This window comes from Ornithodoros turicata, chromosome 1 (genome assembly GCF_037126465.1).
Source record: "Ornithodoros turicata isolate Travis chromosome 1, ASM3712646v1, whole genome shotgun sequence".
NCBI classification, from domain to species: domain Eukaryota; kingdom Metazoa; phylum Arthropoda; class Arachnida; order Ixodida; family Argasidae; genus Ornithodoros; species Ornithodoros turicata.
This window is the reverse complement of record NC_088201.1, coordinates 135,441,570-135,468,188: the sequence shown is the minus strand read 5'-3', so window position 1 is coordinate 135,468,188 and position 26,619 is coordinate 135,441,570. Positions and strand designations below refer to the sequence as shown.

The 26,619-nt window shown below is 47.3% G+C and overlaps 1 protein-coding gene across 1 annotated transcript in view; it reads right to left on the bottom strand.

Annotated features, from left to right (window-relative positions):
- Positions 1-267: 267 nt before the first annotated feature.
- The window catches only part of LOC135378630 (beta-hexosaminidase subunit beta-like), a 66,588-nt gene continuing 40,236 nt past the window's right edge, over positions 268-26,619 (bottom strand). The window contains exons 7-12 of the mRNA XM_064611712.1: positions 25,665-25,833; positions 25,429-25,585; positions 14,521-14,704; positions 14,369-14,459; positions 606-710; positions 268-544 (exon numbers count right to left, since the gene is read on the bottom strand). Coding sequence (XP_064467782.1) covers positions 454-544; positions 606-710; positions 14,369-14,459; positions 14,521-14,704; positions 25,429-25,585; positions 25,665-25,833 — 797 coding nt within the window. The 3' untranslated portion in view covers positions 268-453. The remainder of the gene's footprint in view (positions 545-605; positions 711-14,368; positions 14,460-14,520; positions 14,705-25,428; positions 25,586-25,664; positions 25,834-26,619) is intronic.

Here is a 26,619-nt window from a genome sequence, read left to right as displayed (position 1 = left end):
AACATGGTGTCGTTGTTCGGGTCACCAAATGTAGAGGACGATGGCATTCCTCTACATGAGCCCCGACCGGCGATGATGGTATGCCACGGAGAGGCGATGACGGTGGCCTATCTCCATGGCCGCACCGGTGGAACTGAGGCAGGTGCTTCAGGCGCGTGGCCATCTTCGTCATTGTCCACGGCCCGCTACAACACCATAGTTTCGAAATCGACCGTGATGGATGCAACCGTCCTTTTCATGACAGGAAAGTCAACATTTATTTTCGTACCGAGTTTTTAAATTTATTCATGAAGTGCGTCAACTGCATGGTTATCGACCTTCTCAAACAGTGCTTACAGGATTTAATTCTGAGTCATACGATTTTTCGTGGACCAGCAGGCCGGGAATGAAGTCGAAGGCGTGTTGGTGGACACGGTGCACGAGTGTGATACTCGATATTCATCAATGCCGTGTTCAAAAATAGCGACAAGTGTCCTGCCTCTCTTGGCTTGTAACGTACTCAGGGCAAACGCTGTTGCCTATTGGTTGAGCTTGAATGCCGCGCCTGGAAACATATCAAGAGAGGTACCTAATGAAACGGACTAGGTACTGTACTATTGCCTTACCTAAGCATACGGCATCGCTGCTGATGGAGCCTGTGTGAGGCATCATTTGCGTTATTGTAGGTGGCACTACTCCACAGTCGCTCTGCAACTGCACACGCCCTTGGCCTGCAGGAGGAAAAGATCAATTCCTCAATGTGGCTAGACGATTTCTTTGCAGGAAGCATGTGCTCTGTGTTCGGTAGGGGGGATATGCTTAATGGTTGGTACAGGTTAGCCATACACGAGACTTGCTATTCCCGAAAAAAAGAAGGAAAAACAATCAAACACACAGAAAAAACTAATTAATCAAACTTACTAAAATGCATGATAATTGACAGGAACATTAGGACCTATCCCATCGAAAAAAATAGCCGGTCATCATGCTTCTCGGAGCACCGCGAGCATAGCGCGCGACGACTTTTCGAGCGCAATCGCTGTCAGTCATACGAAAGGAGGTTGGAACCCAGCCCACAGGGTGATTGTACAAAAAGTGTCAGTTCCTGGAACTGAGAAAAGGAAGGCATGATACTAGCGGAAGCCATATGCGATAAGTCATGCCTGTGTTATCTCTTTGTACTATCCTGGTGTGGCCGGGTTTCCAACCTCGTTTCGTTAGACTGACAACGATTGCGCTGAAAAATTCGTCGCGCACTCTGCTCCGGGTGCACCGTAAAGCACGACGTTCGGCTATTTTTTCCAATCGAATACCTCCTCAATACCCCTTTCGATTATCATGAGTTTGAGTAAAGCTATTGCTATTTGTTAAAGCTGTTGGAAATGCTATTGCCTTTGCGTACGTAAGGAACGGCGTGGTGCTTCTAAATTATTCGCAGTGTGGCAGCGGAAGTCTATCCGTCAAGGAGGTATTGCATCACGTGCAAAAATGTGCATGGCTGACCTTTTAGAGCACACGCCCTGTATATCAGAATATAGATTCCGTAATAAAGTGGTCGTAGCTGGGAAAGTGCAGCAAAAGCGGCGAATAAAGAAAAACTTGACCTTTGCACTATTTGTTCCGAAAACTGTGACGTTTCAACCTTGCTGCCATTATCAGTAGAAGCACGGAGGAGTAAACTGAAGCACTCTCCCATTATCTCCCGTATTATTATCTCCCGTTATGGCGAATTGAACTTGTCAATTTGGAGCAGACTTTTCTGATCTGCGGCGGAGAAACCTTGGTTCACTGGTCGTTCCAGATCAACTCGCACAGCGTTCAGAGTGCTTCTTCTTGCTCCGCCGAGTAAGCTCGGATTTTGCAGGAACTCCACACTCAAGCCTTTTCACATTAAGCGAGGAGTCCAACGAGGTAGCATCTCATTTCGGTCAAAATATCATTACGTCCACTAGTTATTTAATCCCCAAGTGTCTCATTGCGTTCAAAATGTCAGGTCACTCAAAGGTGTCTTATGAGGTTACGCTCAAAAGCTGTCTCATTTAGAAAAAAAGAAACAACAAAGATCCAGCCTGATAGCGATGTGTCGCGTGCTTCCCAAGGTGTCCCTGAGGCAAATGCGTCATAATCCCAAGCAGCACGCCAATACTCGTTCAATATTGAACCCATGAGCTGCCAAGATTACCAATAGTGCCCAATATGAGGAGTACAACCAGGCTCCATACTGGACCAATATGGGCTGCCCATATCTGCATGCACATTTTGCACCAATATTTACGTGATAACGCCAACATGGAGTCCGGGGAGTAATAATATTTAAAAGCGATAAAACCCCAGTGCAGGGGACACAAAGCGACAACACAGACGAAGCACTGACTGACAAACAACTTTAATGGCAGGGACACATCTTAAATACACCAACTGCACACCCGACCCCTAGTGGCAGCCAAGGCCGTCATGCTGTAATCACAAATTATCACACCACCACTATAATATCCACCACTGACCTCTTCTTTTTGCTTTTTCATTCCTGCAGATCTTCTCATTGATCCACGTTGAATAGCGTTACAAAAGCAACACTGCATCGTCCTAAAAATTAAGAACAGGTGCTGTGCCCGTCTTGCTGAAGGACCCCAGGCAGTCCCACGGAACTGCTCATGCTAAACATCCCTCAGAAGCCTTCATTGGGATCGCAATACCGTAGGAACCAAAATTTTCAACCAGCTCCTAGAGCACAAAGTAGCGAAACACCTTCGTGACGCTGACGAATATACGCCTTAGCAACTCACACTGCCTGCAGTGACTTCAAAGCAGGTAGCGTTACAGAAGAAACATCCCTTCCTATCAAACATTGTGTTTTTTAGATAACCTTCTGCAATTCCGTTGTCACTAGAGGAACCAGCGACATTTTAGCCCGTATGAAACGTCCGATACGAGTGTCGCGCATGCGCACTAGTTGTAGGACGCGTGATTTCGCTCAAACGACCACGCTCTCAGTCGGTTCGACCGATCGGCATTGGTATCGCGAAGAAAGATGCCGGCTGTTTGCAGCAAGTAGAAACTTGAGTTGTTGAGTTGCAGGGAATGTTATAGTAGGATTGCCATGTATGTTGAATGTTTCGAACAATGTGTATCATCTGCGGGTACGTGTTGGATGTAACGACGTATTGAATTGGGCATTTCACACGCTTCAACGTCCACTCTTGCTATGCTGCTTGAGGCATTTTTAAAACATCGTTGTGTACAATTTTCTGCATTTCCAGTCAGTATGGTGCCCATAGTTCCAGGATTTTCCCCATATTGACTGACACCTTGCAATATGGGGCCCATATTGCCAAGTTTGAGCCAATATGAGGGAAATCCTGACAAAACCGGTCCCATATTGGGCCTGTATCGCCAACAACCAGCCAATATGGGTCCAATATGGGAGCAGGTGGAACCCAAGCAGCAAAATGTATTGAAAGTCGAGTACAATAGGGGTGGACGGGTAGGTGTAAGGCCTTGAACAGACTCGTGAAACTAAAGAACATTGATAAGACACATACCGTCCACCCCTATTGCACTCGACTCTCAGTACATTGTGCTGCATGGGAACTGATAAAACGTCCCAACAAGCACGCCGAAAACACGCAATCATGCCAAACTTCACAGGCGTGACATGTGGCCGCTCACCCAACCAACGCAACCTACGCGGTTTCTGTTTTGCTAGCGAATTTCCGAAGCCTTTCCCAAGCAGCAAAATGTACTGAAAGTCGAGTGCAATAGGGGTGGACGGGTAGGTGGAAGGCCTTGAACAGACTGATGAAACTAAAGACCATTGATAAGTCACATACCGCCCACCCCTATTGCACTCGACTTTCAGTACATTGTGCTGCTTGGGTTTGTGCAAAGAAGATAAAATAGAGGGGATACTAAATGACTGTGACCCGCATATCATTCTCGGCACAGAAACGTGTCTTTCTCCTGATATAACCAACAAAGAGCTGCGTTTCTTAGACAGGTTTCATATCTTTCGCAATACGGGTGCCTAACAAGAGGTGGTGGTGTTAGGATCCGTGTAAAGAAATATTTTAACGTAAGTGTTGTTGAGTTTGATACTATTCTTGAATTCTTGTGTGCACAAATGCATGCATTTCCCAACATCACAGTGTGTGCCTGTTATGCATACCCCAACTTTACCGATGAGTTTGTTAGTAGGTTCAACCAGTGTATGAAATATGTTTTGCCCATGTCTCCCGATAGTGGTATTATTGGAGGCGATTTTAATTTTTCGTCAATAAGGTGACGAGATTTGTCTGTTCAACCTGGTTGTAGGGATCAAAGGATGAGCTCTGACTTCATTGATCTCTGTGCATACCCTAATTTATCTCAGGTCATTACACATCCAATAAGGGGCAACGCTGTGGCCACATTTCTGTTGTCTCCTGCACACACATTAAATGCTCAAGCAATCACCACCCCGTCTATGCCCAGACTAATCAGTCGAGCACAAAGGAACTCAAAGTGTATGAAAATATATATCATTACAAAAAAGCAAATATATCTGGAACTGAAAAATGTTTAGAACAGTTCGTCGAAAACTTTGGAGCAACCCGTGCCCTCTACTCAGCGGACGAAAACGGTCAAGAACACCCTTCTTGATGTAAGAAACAGATTGTATTCCCTTATGCAGCAGTGCCGTAATGGATCAGAAGTTTCATTCCATCAAAGAAGTGCAATAACTAGAACCCGTGACCGTGAGGGATAGCACCTTTGGGAAGCACGTTTCTTGCAACCGCTGGCAAATCAGTTTGTTTTGAAACGTCGGGGAGCAAGCACGAGTCTGCTCGGTCTTTGAAGAAACTCTTTCGACGCTTTCAAGATTCGAGTCATTTAAGGTGCGTATTATATCTATGAAGTAATTATTCGTCCGCACGACGCATTTTCGTTCATCTTCGCTCTGATTCCCAGTGGTCCTGATCACCGGCAGGCTGGACACAACGACCGAGGGACGGAGACAACGAACTTTGCGCTTCATGCACGAACGTTGATGCGTGAATTAGAGAAGCCTATATTGCACTTTATACCTGGATTACACAAGCAAGGAGGCATGTTTTTCAAGCAAGCTATATTTCGGTTGTTGGATTTTTTTACATTGTATTTTCTCCTAGGTTTCCGTCCAGGCGATGTCGTAAATGGGTGAGTCAATCATCATCCTGTGGTTGGTGTTACGTTCTGCGGAAGAAACGGAAGTTGGGAAAGAACAGCAATCCAAAGGTGTGGAAGGGATAAAGAAGCGTGACCACTGAGCAGCTGCAATGGTGAAGGAGAGATGCAGTGGTCAGCGTTCATCCATGTACGTTGTGCCCCGTGTGTTCGGCGTTTGTGCATCATGACAATGCACGCTCGCGATGCACGAGCGTCACCCCTGAAATTAATGTAATTTTCGAATAAAGGTATTTGTTTGTGATATTTATTGTACAGCGTAGCTTCCTGGGGCTGTTAATATACCGTAGAAGAGGGAAACCACCCTGACGGGTAGGCCTAAATCGCTGCGCGATATTCGTTATATGTACCGAATGTGAGGGCGCGTGTACCTCTTAAATTTAAGAGGTACATTTTTAAAAAAAATATACCTCTTGGCCAAGCGGTACTTAACCGTTACATGTGCGTTACCTGGTTTAGAGTGTAATATCCTGCAAACTAGGGCAAACTGGGCTACTATAAATTAAAAAAAAATTTCAAGCGCCCACCTGTCATCCTAGACCTTCAAGGTGTCCCATACAAAACTCATGAAATAGCAACTCTGTTTAACACTCATTTTTCCAGCGTGTTTACAGATCGGTACTTCCCTCTCCCTGCAACACGAGATACACACCAAGTGAGCGCTATAGTATGACTCCAATTTACATTGACCCCAACGGGGTTCTTGCGCACATAGATAGGCTCCCACACTCCTGCTCCCCTGGTGCTGACGGCATTGACAATAAGATACTGAAACTAGCCAACAAGTATTCAAGTGTCCTCCTAAGTTCCCTTTTTCAGGACTCGTTAGACTTGGGAGTCCTCACTGAAGATTGGCTCCATGCGAATGCTATCCCTATTCATAAGGGCGGGGGGCTAACTTCTACTCGATGCAAAATACTAGAGCATATTGCCACTTCTCATGTTATGACATACCTGGAAGATAACAATATCATTTTTATCAACCAGCACGGTTTTAGGAAAAATCGGTCCTGCAAGATTCAACTGTTTGAGCTTCTGACAGACCATCATGACACAACCCACTCCCTCGACCAAACAGATGCAGTGTTCATTGATTTTCACCAGGCGTTGACAAGGTCCCTCACGTTCACCTTATGCACGAATTAGCTCATCTGAACTTCCAGTCCTCGATCCTTAAATGGACGCGCGCTTTTCTATATGGCCGGGCTCGGTCACTCGTTATTGATTCTACAATCTCCCCTCCCGTTCCAGTCAAATCTGGCGTCCCACAAGTATCTGTCGTGGGCCCAGTTCTTTTCTTAATTTACATCAATGACCTACAGAAGTCTATTTCGTATTCCGTCAGACTTTCTCCCGCCTTCGTCTTTTGACCTCGGCTTCACGTTCACAGGGGTGGCATCCAATGTATTTCTCCGTAGACGAAAGCGTGCTGGGCGAACGCAATGCATCCTGGACAGTTCCTGGTCGAACGTCACCGCAGACGTCAAGGCACACGCGCCCTTAAAGATGGCGGCGCCCGTGATCGGCGGCCAAACCGTTTGTAAACAATGTGGTTGTTGTCTCTGCACGACGTTTTGGATGTCTTTCGTACCACGTAATTATTTTTATCCGATAATCTCGCGGTAGGACGCGCAGTTTTGCACACAAGGCATTGTACTGTTGACGCCTTTCAAAGATGTGATGTCAACCGCGCGTTACGATTCACTGAGCCGATGTAATGTAAGGGGAAATGGGCTACCATGTTGCGGAACAAACACCGCATAGTTTAGGCTCGCAAAATACGTTCACCTCTTGGCTTTATGACGGAAAGATGTCGGTAGGCGGCAGAACGGCATGTAAACAAAGTCACATGACATCAACATGACGTTTTCTATGACGTGCGACCAGGACAAGATGGCAGTTTTGCCAAAAGCACCCGCTTGAGGGTAGTTACAACAATGGCGGGTTTGTGTCACCCCTGTGTTCATTTTCCACAACTTTCCAATCTTCTCCGCTTCATCTCATCCCAGCCGCTTTGTGTTCCCTCATTGTTGGGTCATGTTGTCCTCGTGACGTGAATACCCCTTTGGGCCGCTTCCCCCCGGATATACTACGCCGTTCACGAACTCCAGCGTCGTGCCGAGGCCTGAGCTCCCTATCTGCGGACGGCGGACGTACTCTCCGTGGCTGCCCCATAGGCAGGAACGCCTCGGACAGAGGGCGCGCTCAAGCACTGTGTACTGCGTCGCTGGCGGTAGTGACCCAACTAAAGTCTCGTGACAGTCGTTCCTCCAACATACCAGGAGGCGCGCTCAATCACCGTGTACTAATTGATAATTAATTAACGAAATGGTAGCACTCTTGTACTTTCTAGCAGGCTAGGTGGCCTATACCACCGCCCGATACAAAGGGAAGGTCGTTATCCATCCATCCATCCTACAGCTCTGCTGGCGGCAGTGACCTAACTAAAGTATAGTGACAGTCGTTCCTCCAACTTACAGGAGCTTACCCTATAGCATATATTGCTTTTCGTATAGTGATTGCGCTGGCACCACGCGCGACTACCGATTTGCTGCTGCGCGACCCAATGGCGCGCCTAATAAAATGTCAGAAACCACGCCGCGACCTTGACAAAACTTCCCTCATACAGCTCTTGCTCTCTAAAATTTCTAGTATCAAGGGAGCTCTTGCCTGTTTTAATTCACCCTGTAAGAGCTTCTCTAGCGCGAAAGATTGCATTTATTTTATTATACCGTGTTAGCGCCGCGAACCAAATCTGGCTATGAGCGGAGTACAGGTGTGGACAAATGGAGAGGAGACATGAGCAAGGAGTGGGGGACAGGAGGGTTAATATGCGTCCTGGGCCGATTTCAATGGGAACTATGCCGACATTCGTCTGAAAAGTCTTCGGAATACGCAAGGAAAACCTGAGACAGCACAGGATTCGAACCCACATCCCAGCACGACATTGGCTACCACCAACGAGCGGGACGCCTTAATCGGCTCTTCCATGCACCTGGTATTTGTTCTAGGTGGGAACACGGGACGCAAGAACCCTGGACACAGTGGAAAACAGTTTTAATTGCGTGAATCAGTGAAAAACAGGTGAACAGGACTATTGAAAATTACACATGTCCGAGGTTGGTACATGACGAGCACAGGGCGCCACTGACGCTACAATACCCAATGGCGAGCGTTCAACATTGCAAGTTTTAGCTCCTGATTGCCGCCAGCTATGTTGCTCATCGTATCGCCACCTTAAAGGACGACGGAAGCGAAAATAAGCTGCAAAGCTGTTTACCTCATATTGCGGTGTGGACTAAATCAATGCGAAATTCGACAGATTTCGACTAATCGAAAATCGGCTTAGATTTACGTATATTAGTTGAAATGCCGCCATCGCGATATAAAATTCGGCCGCGGAGCAATCTGAGCCCCTGGCGAGTGTCGCCGTGCAGCGGTAGCAGACCACGGAAGTGACGCACGTGGTCTCCCTGTTGGAGTTCCTGACTTTCATTTCGCGGTTGTTTTGCGATCGGAGGTTGATTTTTGCGACAAGAAAAATTACATGCTTGTGAAGGGTTGTTGCATGTTGCAAGCATGTTGCCGACTTCCTTTTGGCAACGCGAGGACAAAGTGTTCCTTGTACGAGCAACACACGGATAAACAGCACAAACACAGCGTCAAACATCGACTGACGTTTGTTACAAAAACAACAACACCGAGGCAGGCCCCTAAATCCTTCCGAAGGAAGGTAACTTCATTCCCTCTAGGGGTGAGAGTCTTGCTGCCTGCATTTCTCACTGTCTTTCCTTGCGTTAGACGAGGATATGTTTCAGAACAAACACGTCAGAACAGTCTGTATTAGTTCCCATGGCCGTATTGGCCATTGGCTCTCGACTGGCAATCGAGAGCTGCGTAGCTCAAATTCCACCGATGTCTTACTTTTTGATCACTGTCATATCTCATGTTTCCGAAAGACAGGAAGCTTATTTTCGCCGCGAATCCTTCTAAACCCTCTTGGTTACAGGTGAAGCAAGACAAGTAGTGTGCAGGCATGTTGTTGACGAATGGTTCAAAACAAATCCGGAAGTTCACATTAGCCTTGGCTTCTCAACGACGTATATCAGGCTGAAAGAAGGAGCAGCCTGCACAGCAATTCTGTACTTTCACGAAAACGGAAGGCACAGATCTTTACCTCCACTTGGCGTTTCGGCGTACGTCTGATTCCCGCTGCGGGGAAAAAGAAGGAGAAGAAGAAACGTAGGTACGAACCCATCTCTGATCGGATATATCGCCTACTGACTTCCACGAGATCTCCGAATTGAACATTTTCAGGCGTTGTGCGGAATTGGCTGTGTTTATTCCTTTCACCTGGCAGGTGCACATGGGGCTCGAGAGATATTTGACGTCACGCACTCCTCAGATTCTCCCGCAATGCTTTGCGGCAGCGGGCGCGCTCCATTGGCGATCGTGTCGGCCCAGCGGGCTCGTAATCGTAAAAAATATGCTCATCCATACCCCGTACTCACAAAATACTAGTGGCACCATAATTCTATGTAAGATTTACACCTTGTTCGGGTCCTTTCATGGAATTGACCAATTTCGCTTCCGTTGTCCATTAAATTTATTCGAAACCTGACGCACATAAAGAGTGCAAGTGTTCACAAATTATTTCAGAAAAGTCATTATATATATTCATAATTGTAGTGTTCTCATCAGAGAATGACAGGGCACACTGTACTATCCTCCGTCCCAGAACAGAACGTTCCGCTCAGAAACATTTATTCCTCCTCCTCTTCTTTCGCCCATCCCCCCTACTTCCTTGTCGTCTACATTAATGTGTGCAATACTTTACGTAATAATAATACGGGGCTTTACGTCGTGAGACAACTGAACGACGCCACAGTGGTCGGGTCTGTGCATTAATTTTGCCCCAATGAGGGTTCTTTAACGTGCGCCGAAATCTCGACACACGGTACACTACATTTAGCGTCCGTCGCAGAAGACGGCGTGTCAGAGCAACTTGCACTGTTCCACCAAATTGCCATCGTCCTCGGCCGGGTTTGAACCTGCGATCAGCAGCGCACATGCTACCGACTGAGCCACCAAGAGCGGCCAATACTTCACAGTTTCAGCCCAGAGAACTGCCCAGAGAAGCCCAGAAGAAGCCCGGAGAACTGCTGAGGAAGGCAAGTACATTGCTCGTATCCAAGCGTCCTTCAAGCTTGACCGAGACTGTGGCTCGAGAAAAATCAGTGAGTAAATGCAACTGCATAAAAGTTTCGAAGGGCGATCTCCAGTTCTTCTCGTGCAGCACGTGCAGCAGCGGAAGTTATCATGGCGGTGAGCAGTGTGTCCGTAGCTGTGAAACATCGATGCATAATCAAGGTTCTTGTGAAGGAGAGCGTCAAACCAGCTGAGATGTTGTTGTTAAAGAGAAGACTGCACGAATGGCGCAGACAGTTTGGCGAAGGACGGGATATGGTGACGAATGAACCACATTAACACGTTCGTCCGACTGCAGTCGCGACAGTCAACATCGCAGGCGTTGGGAAAGATATCATCGACCCTCCCGGCGGGTAGCAGTTCGCGACACTACCACCCAGAGTAATATTAGTGTCGGCTGTGTGGAGACAATCGTTCACGAGCGCTTGCTGTCCCGCAAGGCTTATACAAGATAGGTTCCCCGACACCTCACCTGCGGCCAGAAGGAAGCGCGCATGACAGTCTCTGAGCTGCTGCTGAACTGGCCTCAATCTGAGGGGGACGGATTTTCGGAATCAATCGTCACATGGGATGAAACCCGGATTAATGATTTCACTTCCCAAACAAAAAAAAGCAGCATGAATGGCGACATAAGGCTTTCCCAACGGCAGAGAAAGGCAAGATGCAGCCGTCTGCTGGAAAGTCCATGGGAACTGTCTTCTACGACATGCGGGGTGTTATTGTGTACTTCTTGGAGCAAGGGGTCATGATTAAAGAGGTTACGAAACTACTTTTAAACGGTTGAACAAATAACGTTGTAGATATTGATGTCTGTCTACTAAACATGTCATGTATGTCATCAACATGTTATGTTTCTGCGATCCCGAGTTACAAACCTACTGCGCCCCGAAGGTCGCACTGTGCCACCTCCTCCGTCGCCCTCAACTCTTCACCTCACTGCCCGTCTTTGGAGAGACTTTTCATTGCGGAGAAAGGAACTGCATACTTTTCCGTTTGCGTGACGACATCGGCGGTTGTAAAGTGATGCGGCCACTGGGAAACAACCTTCGTTATGGTGACATTCAGGTGCTTCAGGCAAGAGTGCATGGATAAAACGTCACTTCCTGTTTGAAAGACAAAAATGTCACAAAAGTACGGCCGACACAGACATACGTATGTCGGCTCTCGCCGACTGCCGCTGCCGGCGGGCACTCCTGACAAACAAGCCTGGCACACTGAATGACAGCGACGAGCTGCGTTGTTCCTTCCTGCAATAAGCCATTTTGCAAAAGTACGGCCAATATCGTTGTTTACGGACCCTCATCAGCAAACAGTATATTTTAACGAAATAAACCTGCCCCAGTTACGATAGCCACTGTCACGAGCCTCGGAGCACAGACACAGGTGTATCTCATTTCCTGTCGCTGTGTCTCATGTGTCTATCTCTCTTTCATGTTCCCGCTAACTGGTAGAGTGTGTTTTTTCATATAAATTATGCTACCGAAACAAGTGTGGTGACTGGATTACTCAATGATCGGGTGATCGGCAAGTCCCATATGTGAGCTATATGCAAGTTTCATGCACGAAAGCTTGTAAAATGTTTGCTTGTTGTTAAATAAATGCAGATGTTTCTACCGTTTAATGTCGTTACGGAATCGTCCATCGCACATTGAATCAACTTTCCTAGAATAAGAAAGAAAAAAAAAGGTTTTCGTGCAGTACGTGCCGGGTGTCGGCGATATATTTTGAGCAACGATCAAACCGCCTACCATATGTCGTCTGAGAGTGTCTGCCTGACGATTGTGTCATCCAAATCTGCCATACCGAAGCGACATTGTGTCGACTTGCGTCTGTCGCTGTCGGTCGGCGAAGAGTGACAGCTGCGTTTGGCAGCACTGAGTATACTGATAATCTCTCTCTTCCGTCGGCGTCGGCGCCGTGTCAGTGTCGTGTCCGTCCAGTGCGACGGCGTCTTAACTGATCCATTGAGGCAGCAACTAGAGTCTTCGTATCGCCTTATGGTTCCAAAAGGTGTTACCCTATAAAAGTCCACCCGCGTCGGCATGCCATGCTCGGCAATTCTCAATGCACGTGGAACACTGTGCATGCAAAGCGCTGAGAGATATTCAATCCTGTGGAGCAGCGTCTTAACTGTCCTTCGCAACACCGTTTTCATTGCTTTGATTACGGGAATTGCACGTTCCGCTTAATGACATTGCACTGCGGTGTGAATCATTTTGAAATTTACCAGGATTAATGTCCGTCAACACTTTGTATGTAACCAAGACAATTTGAGCAACTGGTGAGCAGAACATGCCGGCGTGGGTAGATTTTTATAGGGTAATATCCCTGTAATCTACCACAATAAAGAACGAAAAATATTCAAGGGACACTGAGGTGCGCCCACTATTTTGTTTTCGACGTGTTCTGTAACAAAAAAACATGGTCGATTCATTGGTTGATCCGACGGAAAAGCGTTAGCATTAAAATTTGAAAACCCTTTGGGAACTCCCCTTCATCACGCTACACAACTCCCGAACGGCTCTTCACAGGCGATACACAACCCCTCACACGACCCTTCACAACACTAATGCAAGACAGCATCCTCAGCCAGCCGAGCCTTTCGGGTTTCCTCCGATTGAGTTTGGTGGCGCCGTCTCACAGTCAGCCTCCGCACAGCTTTCATAACCCACGGCGCGCCCACGCAGACCCCAAGCAGCACAATGTACTGAAAGTCGAGTGCAATAGGGGTGGACGGTATGTGTCTTATCAATGTTCTTTAGTTTCACGAGTCTCTTCAAGGCCTTCCACCTACCCGTCCACCCCTATTGCACTCGACTTTCAGTACATTTTGCTGCTTGGGACACGTCTGAACCTGTCGACCACCACAGCTGCACTGCCAGTTGCAAGCGCCCCGCTTTTCACGTGCCCTCTCTCCTTTTCTTTTCCCTCTCCACTCACCGCGCATGCGCGCCGCGCCGGGGCTACAGAGTGACCACGCCGCGATTCTTGCGTACCGTGGACTCTAATGCTGTCGCATTAATAAAGTGCTCACCGCGAAAGGACGACGAACGCAGGTAAACTGCAGTGCACGGGCTAGGCCTCTGTCCCGCACACCTCTCAAGAATCATCCAGTGCTTGAAAGAGCGTGTTGTAAAATGAGGATACGAGGAGGATACGTCGGCGACATCACGTACCCTCCTTGCAGGACTGATCGTGCAATTCGTAAGGCCCGGTTCACACAATTGCGTTCCGATAAGGCAAATACGAACAATGTGGAAGCACAGTGACGTTGTGTCTAGCGACGAATCATGTGGCAATGAGAGCTGTGTATGGTCTTGCGTAGTCGTGCACCAAAATCGTCCAGATGCCAGATATGAACGCCAAAATCTTGCATACTGCATTGCGCATACGTCCGAGCATGGAAATGTAAAAAACAATGAGAAAGGTAAATAAAAAACGAAAAGAAAAAGCAAACTGTGTGCAACTCTGACGCAAACCACGTTGTCCTCGTTTCGTGAGCTCGAGGGTCAGCCTGATCTCACATCATTGTCCACGGACTGCTTACCACAGCAGACACGAATCACATGTGCCATTCAGATACTCGCTATAACTGTTTTGTCCAGTTGCTCACGGGATTTGATATTCACTCGCCGCTCCAATTGCACGTCAATTTTCATCACGCCGTAACGCGCCACTGAAACGTGATATGGGTTTTTCCGCCACGTGCTACCTCCCAATGCCCAGTGGAGATAGCGCGCACTAGTGTTATAACACGGGCGATTCTTCGAATGCCGAGGTGCTCTCGCATAGCTTACGGAAACGCTTAACAATCACCAACGTCAAAATATTAAATCATTCTTGGAACTTTTGAACATGGGCAATACAAGTTCAAGTACAAGTGGGAATGCAAGTTCATCACATTGTGAACGTCCATCACATTAATGAAACCATTGTGCTGGTCATATAATCCACTTTCAAATAACTTTCAAATGCTTACCAAAGCGTAGCGACCAGATTGGTGTCATCGATGTATTCACCCCACATCGCAGCTTCCCCTCCAATAACCAAATCTTTCATGTTTTCACCTCCTGCAAATGAAGTAGAGAAGAAAGTAGACGCCCTTATCTGCATATGTAGGCCAGTACTTACTCGAGAAACTTGTGGGATCGCACTCATAGTACTTCTTCCAGTCATCTCCGTAGCTGATGTAGTTAAGATACCAGCAGCCTGAGACAACGATCTGATATCCTTTACGAGCCACGCGCGTTGCATGCCCCTGCCACTTGTCGTGGGCCGAGTTCTTCCAAACGCCCACTATAGTATCTCTCGGCACCTGCGCAATCACATTTAACGCGCTTAGGAAACAGAGGCAACCGCTGAGCGGGAAGCAAAAATATGACAACAATCACAATAGAGCCACGCCAGCCACGTTCCTCTTGGCTCTATACAGAGTGGTTCACCTAAAGTGCAAAAAAAATATATTAGATGATGTAATCGTCCAAAAATTTGCGCTCAGCAGTATTTATTTCTGGTGAACTTTTGCTACGACGTAAGACTACAGTCTACTTCGGTCAATCTTCCATAGCGAAAAAATTTAAGTTACGCAATTTTGAGTTCAATGTATGCGTTGTGCCCTGCAGAATTTCCTGAATTTTCTTCAAGACACCGGTCTCCTTTATGTTCTTTAATCCTGACGTGCGCACTTGCTGCCGTCTCCCCCCCATTTTACATCTCATGCAGTTCCGTCGGCACTGGGGAAGTGGGCAACAACCCAAGTGGCGAATCTGCCATTCATCAGCATTAGTGCATTTGTTGCTGAAGTTGTTATCTGTTGTTGTTGTTGTGGGCAGAAAATTAAACAAAGAGAAATAACGAATTTCAGAAAAGTTTGCCTTTGGCTCTAGGGAATTTATCAAAGTAGACGTAAGACATGGCAAAATTCGCCGAAAATGAAAGCCGCTGACCCCATCATTTTCGGGGAAGTAGATTTCTGGAAAACAAAAGAAAAAAAATGATTTGTTAGGTCAAACACCTCTATGTAAAGTTGTGGAAGCGTTACTGACAACCCTAAACTTATATACTGAAAATTCCTTACACGATGTAGTACCCTCACAGCAGTAAGCTGGTGATGCAGCTGGCGCTGCATCTTCACATGATTACTTTTAACTACCTGACGCTTGTGTCGATTCCACCTATTTCACGATAACAAACATGAGGCGATTGCGCTGCGTTTTCTTTGCCCAGATCTGCCAAGGCTTATCGCCTATGGGAGTCAAGGAATCTCGCCAAGATCTACTGTGTAGTGTGTGCATCACCTACGATGTACCGTGCTAGTCAAAGTAGGACTTTGATAACGTTGAACAAGATACAACCCGCTGATGTAATATCCCAAGCAGCACAACGTTCTGAAAGTCGAGTGCAATAGGGGTGGACGGGTAGGTGGAAGGCATTGAACAGACACGTGAAACTGAAAGACGTTGATAAGACACATACCGTCCACCCCTACTGCAGTCGACTTTCAGTATGTTGTGTAGCTTGTGATTATGTGTTTGCGACAGAGCTCGGCATTTTGGTCCGAAAGAACTCACGATCACGATCATCTGATAAGGCGAGGCTGAAGCCGACTCACGCTCATGCTGCGGCTGATATTGCGCGTGATCGATGTGCACCATGAGCGCGATACTGGGTCGCACTCATCCTCGCGCCTATGTTTGTCGCAATCACAACGTCGCACGAACGATCGAGTTGACCGCGCATGCTGTGATCACCATGAGGGTGACTGCATGAGTGCGATCACGATATCAGGCAAAGGCCGTTCGTGTGATATCTTGGCATTATCGCACTCGCGCGATCACCATGTAGTTGCGCTGTTGGCACATGGCACCTTGCACACAGCAAAGGCAGGCAGGGCGTAAATTTCCTTTTGTAATTGTGCTTTCGGGCCAAAAATAGGCAAATCAAAGGTCGCAATGGCAATAAAAAGTGTTCGAGCCCGTGTGTTGGGACTTTTAGGCAATGGTTGTGCATGCAACAGGTGTTACGCCGCTGCTGCAGCAGCGAAGAATCATGTCTGATCGCGTTGATGAGCCGCACACCATGGGCACAAACATTTATGCTGTGTCTTCACTGTAACACGCGAAATATAGGAAAGGGAAGAATAGTGGGAAATTTCGAGCACGGTCAGAGCACGCTGTGGATCTTTCCAGAGTACAATACTCTGATTCCACGGTGTCCTTGATACGGTGTTCCCGGTGCCTGAAGTTCGGCAGACGAGTGAGCGTGACGAGTTTCTTGCGGACGACTGTGACCAGTCAATATCGTAAGCTGGGTCGTCTAGCGGAGGTCTGCTTTGGCATACCGGCCGCTTCCGGTATCGTCGAATGCAGTTTCTTTTTCTTTTTTCGATGGCCGGTGCAATACAAAGGCTGCGAATCGCGGTCCCCACTCCTCCAGACTACAGTGGAAAAACACAGCCTCGTGGCTGAAAGTGTGCAGGGGTCAAAATGGGCAGGAAGCAGGAGAAATTCCACGTCGTAGCCATTACAAGCTCACTTAGCTATACGCATTTCTCAATATCAATGTTAGGATGTTTGCTCCTTCATGCATTCCGGCGTACTGAATAAATAATTGGTCTTAGAAGCACAATGTAAGCTCACAATTATGACAGAAATTTCCTAACTGACGACGCCATTGGCCCTCTCGTCGCCAGTATGTCTATAGCCAACTGCGGCAAACAGAAAACGACACACACCATCACCACATGCCGACATTGCAAAATTCTAGCATCGCGACAACAGACATTTCGTCTCCTGGCAACGGGTTCACAACAACACAGTGATCGGCGAAGACGAGATATGAAGAATTAGACACGTCGGAGGATGATAGCAACAGTTGAGAAAGCATCCAAAGGCAAGCGTTATGCAAATATCGCCTTTTATATTTGAATTTTATGGGCAGGGGATGTTGAGGCTAGACAGCCGTGAAGCAAGAGAATCAACCATAATATAAAACTAGCCAGAAGGGGAGGGAACACACGGCGTTGCGAATGCGCCCAGAAAGTGCGCGCTTCCCTATACTTGGCGCTTTTGCAGAACAACATGATCGCGGTGATGAGCGCGATCACGCAATAATCGCGCTCAGGGAAAACAGCCTGATCGCAATCACATTGTAATTCCCATGAGTGCCTGAAGAGGTGCGGCATCGTGATCGCAATACAAGAATCACGAAATACAGATTACTGCCGTGAGCGCGATCGCGATCACCGCAGCCCAAGCAGCACAATGTACTGAAAGTCGAGTGCAATAGGGGTGGACGGGTAGGTGGAAGGCCTTCAACAGAATTCTGAAAGTAAAGAACATTGATAAGACACATACCGGCCACCCCTATTGCACTTGACTTTCAGTACGTTGTGATGCTGGGGAGGTTTTCCTGATGTTATTTCAACGCGCCGGAATCACCGCAAGGGCACTTCAATGACGATTGCAATCACAGCCATACTCATCCCATGGTGATCGTGATGGCGGTTATTGTGGGTTATCGCGATCATGCGTGATTTCGCCGAGGTCTGGTTGGCGAAGACATGATGCATGTCATATATACTGTATCGTTCGCCCTGTAAGCACGTGATTCGATCGCGACCTCCTTCGCATGAACGGTGAAATATAGTGGCCTGGGCCAGCCAAGCGACTGGTTCAAGCACTACGCCTTATAAAGTGGTTTATCTGGTGAGCTGAACTTTCAAAATGGCCGTGGTCCTTATATACGCGTAATAACACTTAGAAAGAATATCGCAGATGCTGCTAGCTGGTGGACAAACTCCATGATAGGCAAGCTTCAGCGATGGGCAAGACACTTAAACAGCACATCACGAAGGCTCAAACAGCACTTGCACGCAAGCTGCCGCATGAACGTATGTTGTAATCATACTACGATAATGTAAGCTAACAGGTGAGATTTTGTATACAGGAACACATTATCGTAGTGTGAGGAACTGCACGGGTGAACGGGGAAGACAAGAACGGGACTAAGCGGAGCAGACAGACTCTAAACCAGCTTAGTTGAGGAGGGATACCGTATTTTCACGCGTATTACCGCACCGCAGATAAGCCGCAGGACTCGTTCTTAGATACATTTTGAAAATGTTTTTGCAGATAAGCCGCGGGTAATAGTACGCGACTGCTTTGTGCGCTAAACCAGTGATGCACAAACAAAATCAATATAGACGCTCAACACTCGTCGACGCCGTACTCCCTGCCAGCTGCCCTGTTCTCGTACTGGTCCGCGACGTCGACGACTTTTAGTTTGAAGCCGCTGTCGTAGCTGTGCCTCCGCGTTGGAGCCATGCCTCACCTCTAACTGCCGTGCCCGTGTCCACGAATGCTGCTGCTCTGGTCAAATGAGAACTGACGCTTAGCTGACCACAGGTGTATTGAGCCCTTCCTGTGGGTCTGCCGACAAAGGAGACCGTAGGGAAGGCCATAAACCCTGTGGTCCACATTCCGGTGTCGGCATAATGTATAACAAAGGAGGTCAGTTCTAGTGTTCTACTAAGATCGGATTGTGCCCTTTTTGCGTGTTTTTCGTGGATTGACGAGTTAGTGGTGTTCCAGGACATTAATCACTGTCACCCCTTTTGCGTGGGAGAATGTATTCGGAAGGTCAGTCCACTCGAATGTGGACCCGCCCCTGTTCGGTATTGTTCGTGCACTGGCAGTGCGGTCCTGCTCCGAAAAACATGAGGCACTGTCAGCCCTTTCGTCTAATCCGGGGTATGGGGAAAATACCAGGGAAAAACAGCCATCAGATAGGCCACACCCGCGGATAAGCCGCAGAGTGTCCGCGAAAAATAAAATCGCGCATAAGCCGCGGCTAATACGCGTGAAAATACTTTTCGACAAACAGAAGAAGCTGGAACAGGGATAACCGTTCTGTATACTTCGAGTATGCAATGTGCGATGACATAGCAGACTTGAAGATGACATATTTAATAGAGGTTGAGAGACAGCGCCATCTTTACAGGAGTGGTTTGCGGAGAGAACAGCCATATTTCCAACAGAAAATTCGGATAGTGATAAATGTAGGTGGTGGTGGTAGCGGCGGTGAAAGGGCTCGCCGTTGTCGGCCTCACATAGCTGTGCAACGTCATGACTGACGCCCTGGGGGAATGTGCGTCCTGGGCCAACTTCTAAGCGAACTGTGCCGACGTATGTCTGAAAGCGTCTGAGGAAAATCCAGGAAAAACCCCAGACAGCACAGCCGGCACCGGGATTCGAACCCGGGTACCTCCCAGTCTCGACCTGATAAATGTAACGTTAAGTCAGCAACCGAAGGAAATCGTTGGGAGTTGGATGTTGGAACACCCTCCAACGTAGCAGACGAGAGCCGGCGGAAGCGGAAATGAAGCGCGGTCGTGCGCATGCGTTTCTGCTTCGTTCTATTAGGAATCGGGCCGAATCCCGTACGAGCGTCACGGCGGCCAGCCCTTTGCTTAGCGCGTGCACGTTTACGTTTGGGAAACGCAGGCTGCCCTGAGGGGATGTTCGCCCTCGAGGGACCCTGGGCTACGGGCGCCCTGAGGGAGAAGTTTGCCCGTGGTTTGGAAATACGGCCCTTAGTACAACACACACACACACAAGGAGACGATGATGAGATGGGTACAAATTATATCCGCAGTACCCGACATTTACAGTCTTGGGTAAGTTACTTGTAAAAAGTAACTGAGTTACAGTTACAGTTTATGTGCGAAAAATAGTAACTAAGTTACAGTTATAGTTACTTTCTTGGCCGAGTAACTAGCTACAGTTACAGTTGCTGAGAGAAAGTAACTTAGTTACATTACAGTTACTTTTTATAAAAATGACCATGAGAGGGTGATACAATTGCTAAAAACATGCACGCGGTTATCCCACACTGAAAAATACGACATGTGCATGTGACCTGGCGTATCGCGGTGAAAAAGAACAGCATGGTGACACGCACATGTTTCGTAACGTGTAGAGAGAGAGAAGGAAGAACGCAAGAACAAGGAACTCGCCTCAAGATGCTTTTTCAGGTTTGAAGTTGACGTCGTGCTTGCCGAGTACGTCTTATTCCATAGCTCGCACTTTACAGTTAAATTATTATCGTCCTTCCATGATAAAAGCTCGAAGGTTGCTTCATAGACCGGCCACGGAAACTTATGGTAGCAGCAACCGGAGCAGGATTAGCCATTGCACTGGTCGGAGCGCAAGTGAGCTGAACGGAAAGTTTCTCTTTGTGCATAATCATTCCCTTGTCCATATCCACAGGAGGCAGGATCCCGTGCTCGGGCAGTGACACTATTACTCATATATGACTCACTCCGACGGTTGAGGGTCACTAACTTCAGCTAATTTCTGTTCGCAAAGCTGGAATTCCCTGCTTGGTCAAGAGCCCAAGGCACGGAGCAGATACCGATTACGGATAAAAGGAAGGAAGACACTGTTACGGCGAAGTAGGGGAAGGTAGAGTAAAGAAAAAAAGGAACGACATTTATTCGAGTAACTAGTTACATTTTGCAGTTACTTTCACAGAAATAGTAACTAGTTACAGTTAAAAGCTACTTTTCTGGAAATGTAACTAGTTACTGTAACTAGTTACCCCCAAAAGTAACTAGTTACAGTTACAAGTTAAAAGTAACTTAGTTACTACCCAAGACTGCCCGACAATTGTACAACATCGGAACACAATATTGACACGAATTTCGGAAGCCAAACGCAAGCGGAACAGGAGATACCAAAGTAGCAGACGACAGCCGCCGGAAGCGGAAATGAAGCGCGTCCTGCGCATGCGCTTCTTCCTGGTTCTACAAGGAATCGGGCCGAATCCCCTATGAGCGTCACGACGGCCGGCCCTTTGCTTAGCGCGTGCACGTTCACGTTCGAGGAACGCATGGTGCCCTGAGGGGATGTTCGCCCTCAAGGGACCCTGGGCTACGGACGCCCTGAAGGCGAAGTTGCAGGTGGTTTGGGAATACGGGCCTAACCAAACAGCGTCGGTGGATGGCCTATTATGGCGGGCCCGCCATAGCCTATCGCGGCATCACGAGTCGCAAACTCTCCCGCAGTTTAACTTCGTTTTCGTTTGCTTTGCCTATTTGATGCTTTCTGCGTGGTGTTTGCAATGTAACATTATGGATAGAAACGCATCATGACAGCTTTCAATGCCTAATGAAACTTTCCATTCCTGATACTAAAAATAAAGTTGTTGTTTCGTTGCGTGTCGTAGAGTAGTAGAGTATAGTAGAGTAGCGTGGTTGTGTCGTAGAGTATCGTCGCGTGTCGTGCAGGCAGCGCTGCTGCCACACGTCCAACAAGCCAGAGCGAAGCCAGGTAACCAGGTAGCGAAGGCGGGGAAAAAACAAATCTGACATCTGCAACACTATCATTTCCGTGACTCGAGCGATCCTGGGTGTTGGTAGCACAGGTACGGTCGTAAAGGGGAAGAGAATACACCGCAAACGAAGTACGCGAATGCAAACACGCCATGGCTAATTAAGCACTACTTATTATTCATGCTGCTGACGTCATATCTGACGTCATTTATTTACAAAAGTAGCAGTCCGCGCAACGGATGGATGGCGCTGACAAATCTCTATCATGGTGTCATCTGAAGACGCAGGGCCCTATGGGAGTTTCGCGACCTGTCTACCTTGCGTCTCAGCTACACTTGCAATAATAACGCCTCTAGATGTGGGCAGGAAACAAAGGGTGCGAGTGTCACAAAATAATTTGCGGCTGTAATGGGGGGGGGGGGGGGAGGGGAGGGAGCTCGATCCTTATTGTATAGTACAGGTACTTGGAGGAAGCATTTGGTAATGCAAAGCACACAAAATCCAGTGGCTATATCGCTTACAACCTGTCTCTGCTTGTTGCAAGCTCGCTTCGTGTTCAGCAGTTTATCAAGTTTATGATATGTGCGCAGCGTGATGCACCAGCGCACGCACATCTTTCTTTCCCTCGAATTTGCGGCGTACTGCTTCAATTTCGTCTATCGCAGGCAGAGGTGGGCAAATGCCCTCACGATCTTTGCCCTCACCTCAATTTTCGTCACAGATGTTTTTCCTCATCTCACCTCATTTTTTTTGGGAGGATTTCGTTCCTCACCCCACCTCACCTCAACATCATTTTAAAATTATTTTCCTCCCCCACCTCACCCCAACATTTTCCAGAACACTTTTTCATCACCTCACCTCTCCTCAACCTTCTTTCTGAAGTATTTTCCTCACCTCACCTCACCTCAACCTTCATTCTAAAGTATGTTCCTCACCTCACCTCACCTCAACCTTCTTTCTAAAATATATTCATCTATTTGTTATAATTTTTGCCTCGTCCAGCTCACCTTAACCTGTTATGTAAAACGTTTTCCACTTCACGATTGCTCTTTCAATTAAGTGTGGCATTGTTCATAGCCGCAGTTGCTTCGCGGCGCTAACACGGAATCAAAAAAAGTATTAGGAGCGGGTAGGTGTATACGTTGTAGTTGGCTTTTTACTGCTTCGTTGGTTGACTCCTGACAACAAGTTACAAGTACTACAGCTAAGATTCATTGCCTTGCTTGGTTCGTCCTTCTTGCAACAAGTATCCACTACATGTACGATCAGTAAAAATTGGACGTAGGGTGGACATGGGTAGAGAAGTTGCACAAACCGAGCAATTTTGAGATGTTTTTCATACTGGCAAGGCAGGAATGGCTTTTATCGAGTATCTCTCAAGCAAGAATGATAATGGAGCTGCAATGTAAAGAAGTCGTTTTCGGGATGGTATGCAGCTATACTTCGAATTACTTGTACATTTTGCATTTTTGTCTGTTATGACGTGATATTATCGATCAATATTATTTAAATAGCAGACGTATTCATTTGTAGCCGGAATTCAGGGACCTTTTCTTCCAGACCCTTGTTTTGAAGCAATCAGGTAGACGTGCTGTACGGATCACTAGTGACTTATGTGTTGACTTACTAATTAAATTACTTTATGTAGACACAGACCTCTTGTGTCTTTTCACCTAACTTCATTGCCGTACTAAAAGCTCAATATTTCAACTTGTGGCAATACGGAATATATGCCATTAATTGCGCTTATTGCACTTAAAGCGCGTGTTGTTGCCTCCATTTCTTACATCAGTCTCTGATAAGGACACTGGTTGTCATGTACTGTCGTTCCAAATAATATACGTGAAAGGCATCTGCACACTAAAACATCTAAGGCATCTAACACTCAAAGCACACGGAACTATACTGACTTGTTCATGTGTCTCACATCATGTATGTGACTCAACTGACTGGTTTGATTGTATTGAAATCTGAGCTAAATACATAAAGCACACATAAGCTATATTCACTTGTACATGTATCTGATCTGACACGTCTATCATGTACCTGACTCAACTGAAAGTCTGAAACTAACGCGCTTACAGCGAACACATTTTAGTGTAGAGAGCCAATGTTCACAGTACAAAAACATTTCTCTACATTGGTAATAGAAAAAGCTGGTTCTCGGTGCACTTTTAAGAGATCGCGCATTTGAAAATAGCCGCTCCTCATCTCCTTACCCTCCCTCTCAAAATTTTTTTATCACCTCACCACATCTCACCTCAATCTCAATTTCGGAAATTTTTCCTCACTCACCTCACCTCAGCGTCCTTGTCAAAAAAGTTTCCTCACCTCACCTCAACCTCCTTCTCGAAAATTTTCCTCACCTCACCTCACCTCAATCTCTCTTGAGAATTTTTCCTCACCTCACCTCAGCTCACCTCACCTCAATTTCCCTTTTAGAATTTTTTTCCTCACCTCACCTCACCTCAATGTGCGTGAAGTGAGGGTGATGTGAGGGTGAGGGCACCCTCACCCTCATTTGCCCTCGTCAGGATGCCTACCTCTGATCGCAGGTACTCCCTGGTTTACCGCGGCGCTCTTTGCACATGGAGCCACGTGACCACGACGGAGCGGGCATCGACAGCGCGAGCCGAGCCCTTCGTAGCCACCTGTCGGCAGTCCTGTCGACGTGACCCGTTTGCAACCGGAATCGTTGTAAGAAAAGCTCACTGCGGATAAATAAGGTTGACCTCAGCATTCGCAGAAGAGTGCATTTTAAGGGAACTGTTTAACAGCTTAGGTGAAGCACCCTGTATGTGCCTTTGGACGCGTGCCACATCGTTGTGGCTGAGGGCCTTGCATAAGGGCTGCGTAATGCAGGTTATGACTAGGGATGAGTACGGGTACGGAAATTCGAACCCACGCACCGCTCCCTCGAGAGCACAACCTGCATCCGCATCTGCAGCAGTGTCATTGGTGCAACCCGCACCCGCACATGCCGACGCGTATACTCATACCCGCCGATGTGCCCGCAGCCCAATGTGTACGCATGTTTCAGTTACGCCACATGACCGTCACAGATCAAAATGATTTATTGATGCGGGGGACAACGAACGTTAGCGAGACACTTTTCCAACGCGTAAGACGCTGGCCGCTGCTGACTACTGGCACAACTGGCTGATCACTGGCACAACGCGTACCAGTCGTGGTATCGAAAGAAAGCCAAAATTAACCCTACATATGGCAAACAACAACAGCAGCTTCATTTTGAGATGATGAATTGGATATATAACGTCTTCGAAAGTATTTCGGGCCAAATGTTCGCAATGAATCCGGTCATACACCAAAATTCGATGGGTTGGTTTCGCACTTGCGGGTATTGCAGGTATACCCGCACCTTACCCGCAACCCGCGATGACACGGACACGTATACCCGCGAAGAACAAACGTGCGCGGGTATACCCGCACTGCACTCATCTTTAGTTATGACATTTTCATGAACCGTTTCACGCGCGAGGCTCAGTTCGCAGTCTCTTGATGTCGCACAGTTGTACATTGTGTAGTGTACGTGATGAAGAACAGATATAAACGACGTAGTGAAGACGTAGTGACGTAGTGAAGAACAGATACTAACTACCCACTGGTTGCGTTTCTTCTGTACTTCCGGTTGCTGAACAGCATTAGTTGCCCGTTAGAGGTAAAATGTAATAACTTAAATCAATCACCTCCACTCCGTTGTCTATGGGATCCTGCCAGATCATGTATTTGGAACCGAAGCTTCTGAGATCTTGTAACAGCCGATGAACGTAGTACCCTTCAACTTCACTCAGCGAAGATAGACCTTGTTCTTTCATAAAATATTGAATATCCGGATTTTGGCGCCTGTAACAGAAAGCATAATACAGTTAGTCTTCGATCGAGGCATGCCAATATCGCCGCTCCACACACATAAGGTACGCACCAGCAAGCATAATTGACTTCATCCATACCAAGATGTATGAACTGGTCCTTGAATGTGTCAGCCACCTCTTTCAGGATTTTCACCACTGTTCTGTACGTGTGCTCTTTCGTTGGATCCAAAGCCGGTAAACGGTCTTTCTTCCCCTCACCGGAACAACGTGCTAACAGGTCTGCGCGGAAACAAGAGGACATGATAGAGTACCGCTGTTTGTGATGTTAGGTTAGGATAGCGACGTATAAAAGCACCTTTATTGTTCGGACCGCTGGATTATTCGGTCTTGGTGCGCAATCGTGAAACTTCGGCGTCATACCCTAAGCTTTCCTGCGGTATGCTGTCTTCCGCGTGGGAGGTTAAAATGTGGTGTACCACGTGTCGAAATTTCGGTGCACGTTAAAGAACCCTCAGGTGGGCAAAACTAATCCACAGACCCGACCACTGTGGTGTCGGTCATGATCACAGTTCTCTCCCGACGTAATGCCCCGAATTAATAATTATTACTTTCTTGCGGTAACTTTTGAGCAGCGCGACCTTTGTCTCCATACAGAGAATAAAGACGGATGTCCTCTAAACCCCGCTGGAAAGACAACACAGTTGTCATTCCAAAAAGGAAAACTTGAAAGCTGGGTTTGGTGTGGCATGCACGTGTGGCTGCACTCACAAATTTGCATTTCTACAGTCTTAAAAATGAACTTCACCGCATGGCACGCTCCTACACTGTTAAAACAGAACTTCACCACATAGCACGCTCCTAGCCAACCATCATTCCCAATGACATCATTCTGTGCAATGATTTGTTGAAAATGAGAGGAGGCGCCTATCTGGGACATATTATCTTGTCCCAGATAGGCGCCTCTCCCCTGTTTTGAACAAATCATGGCACAGAATATCATTCGGTATGATGGTTGGTTAGGAGCGTGCTATGTGGTGAAGTTCTGTTTTAACAGTGTAGCCAACC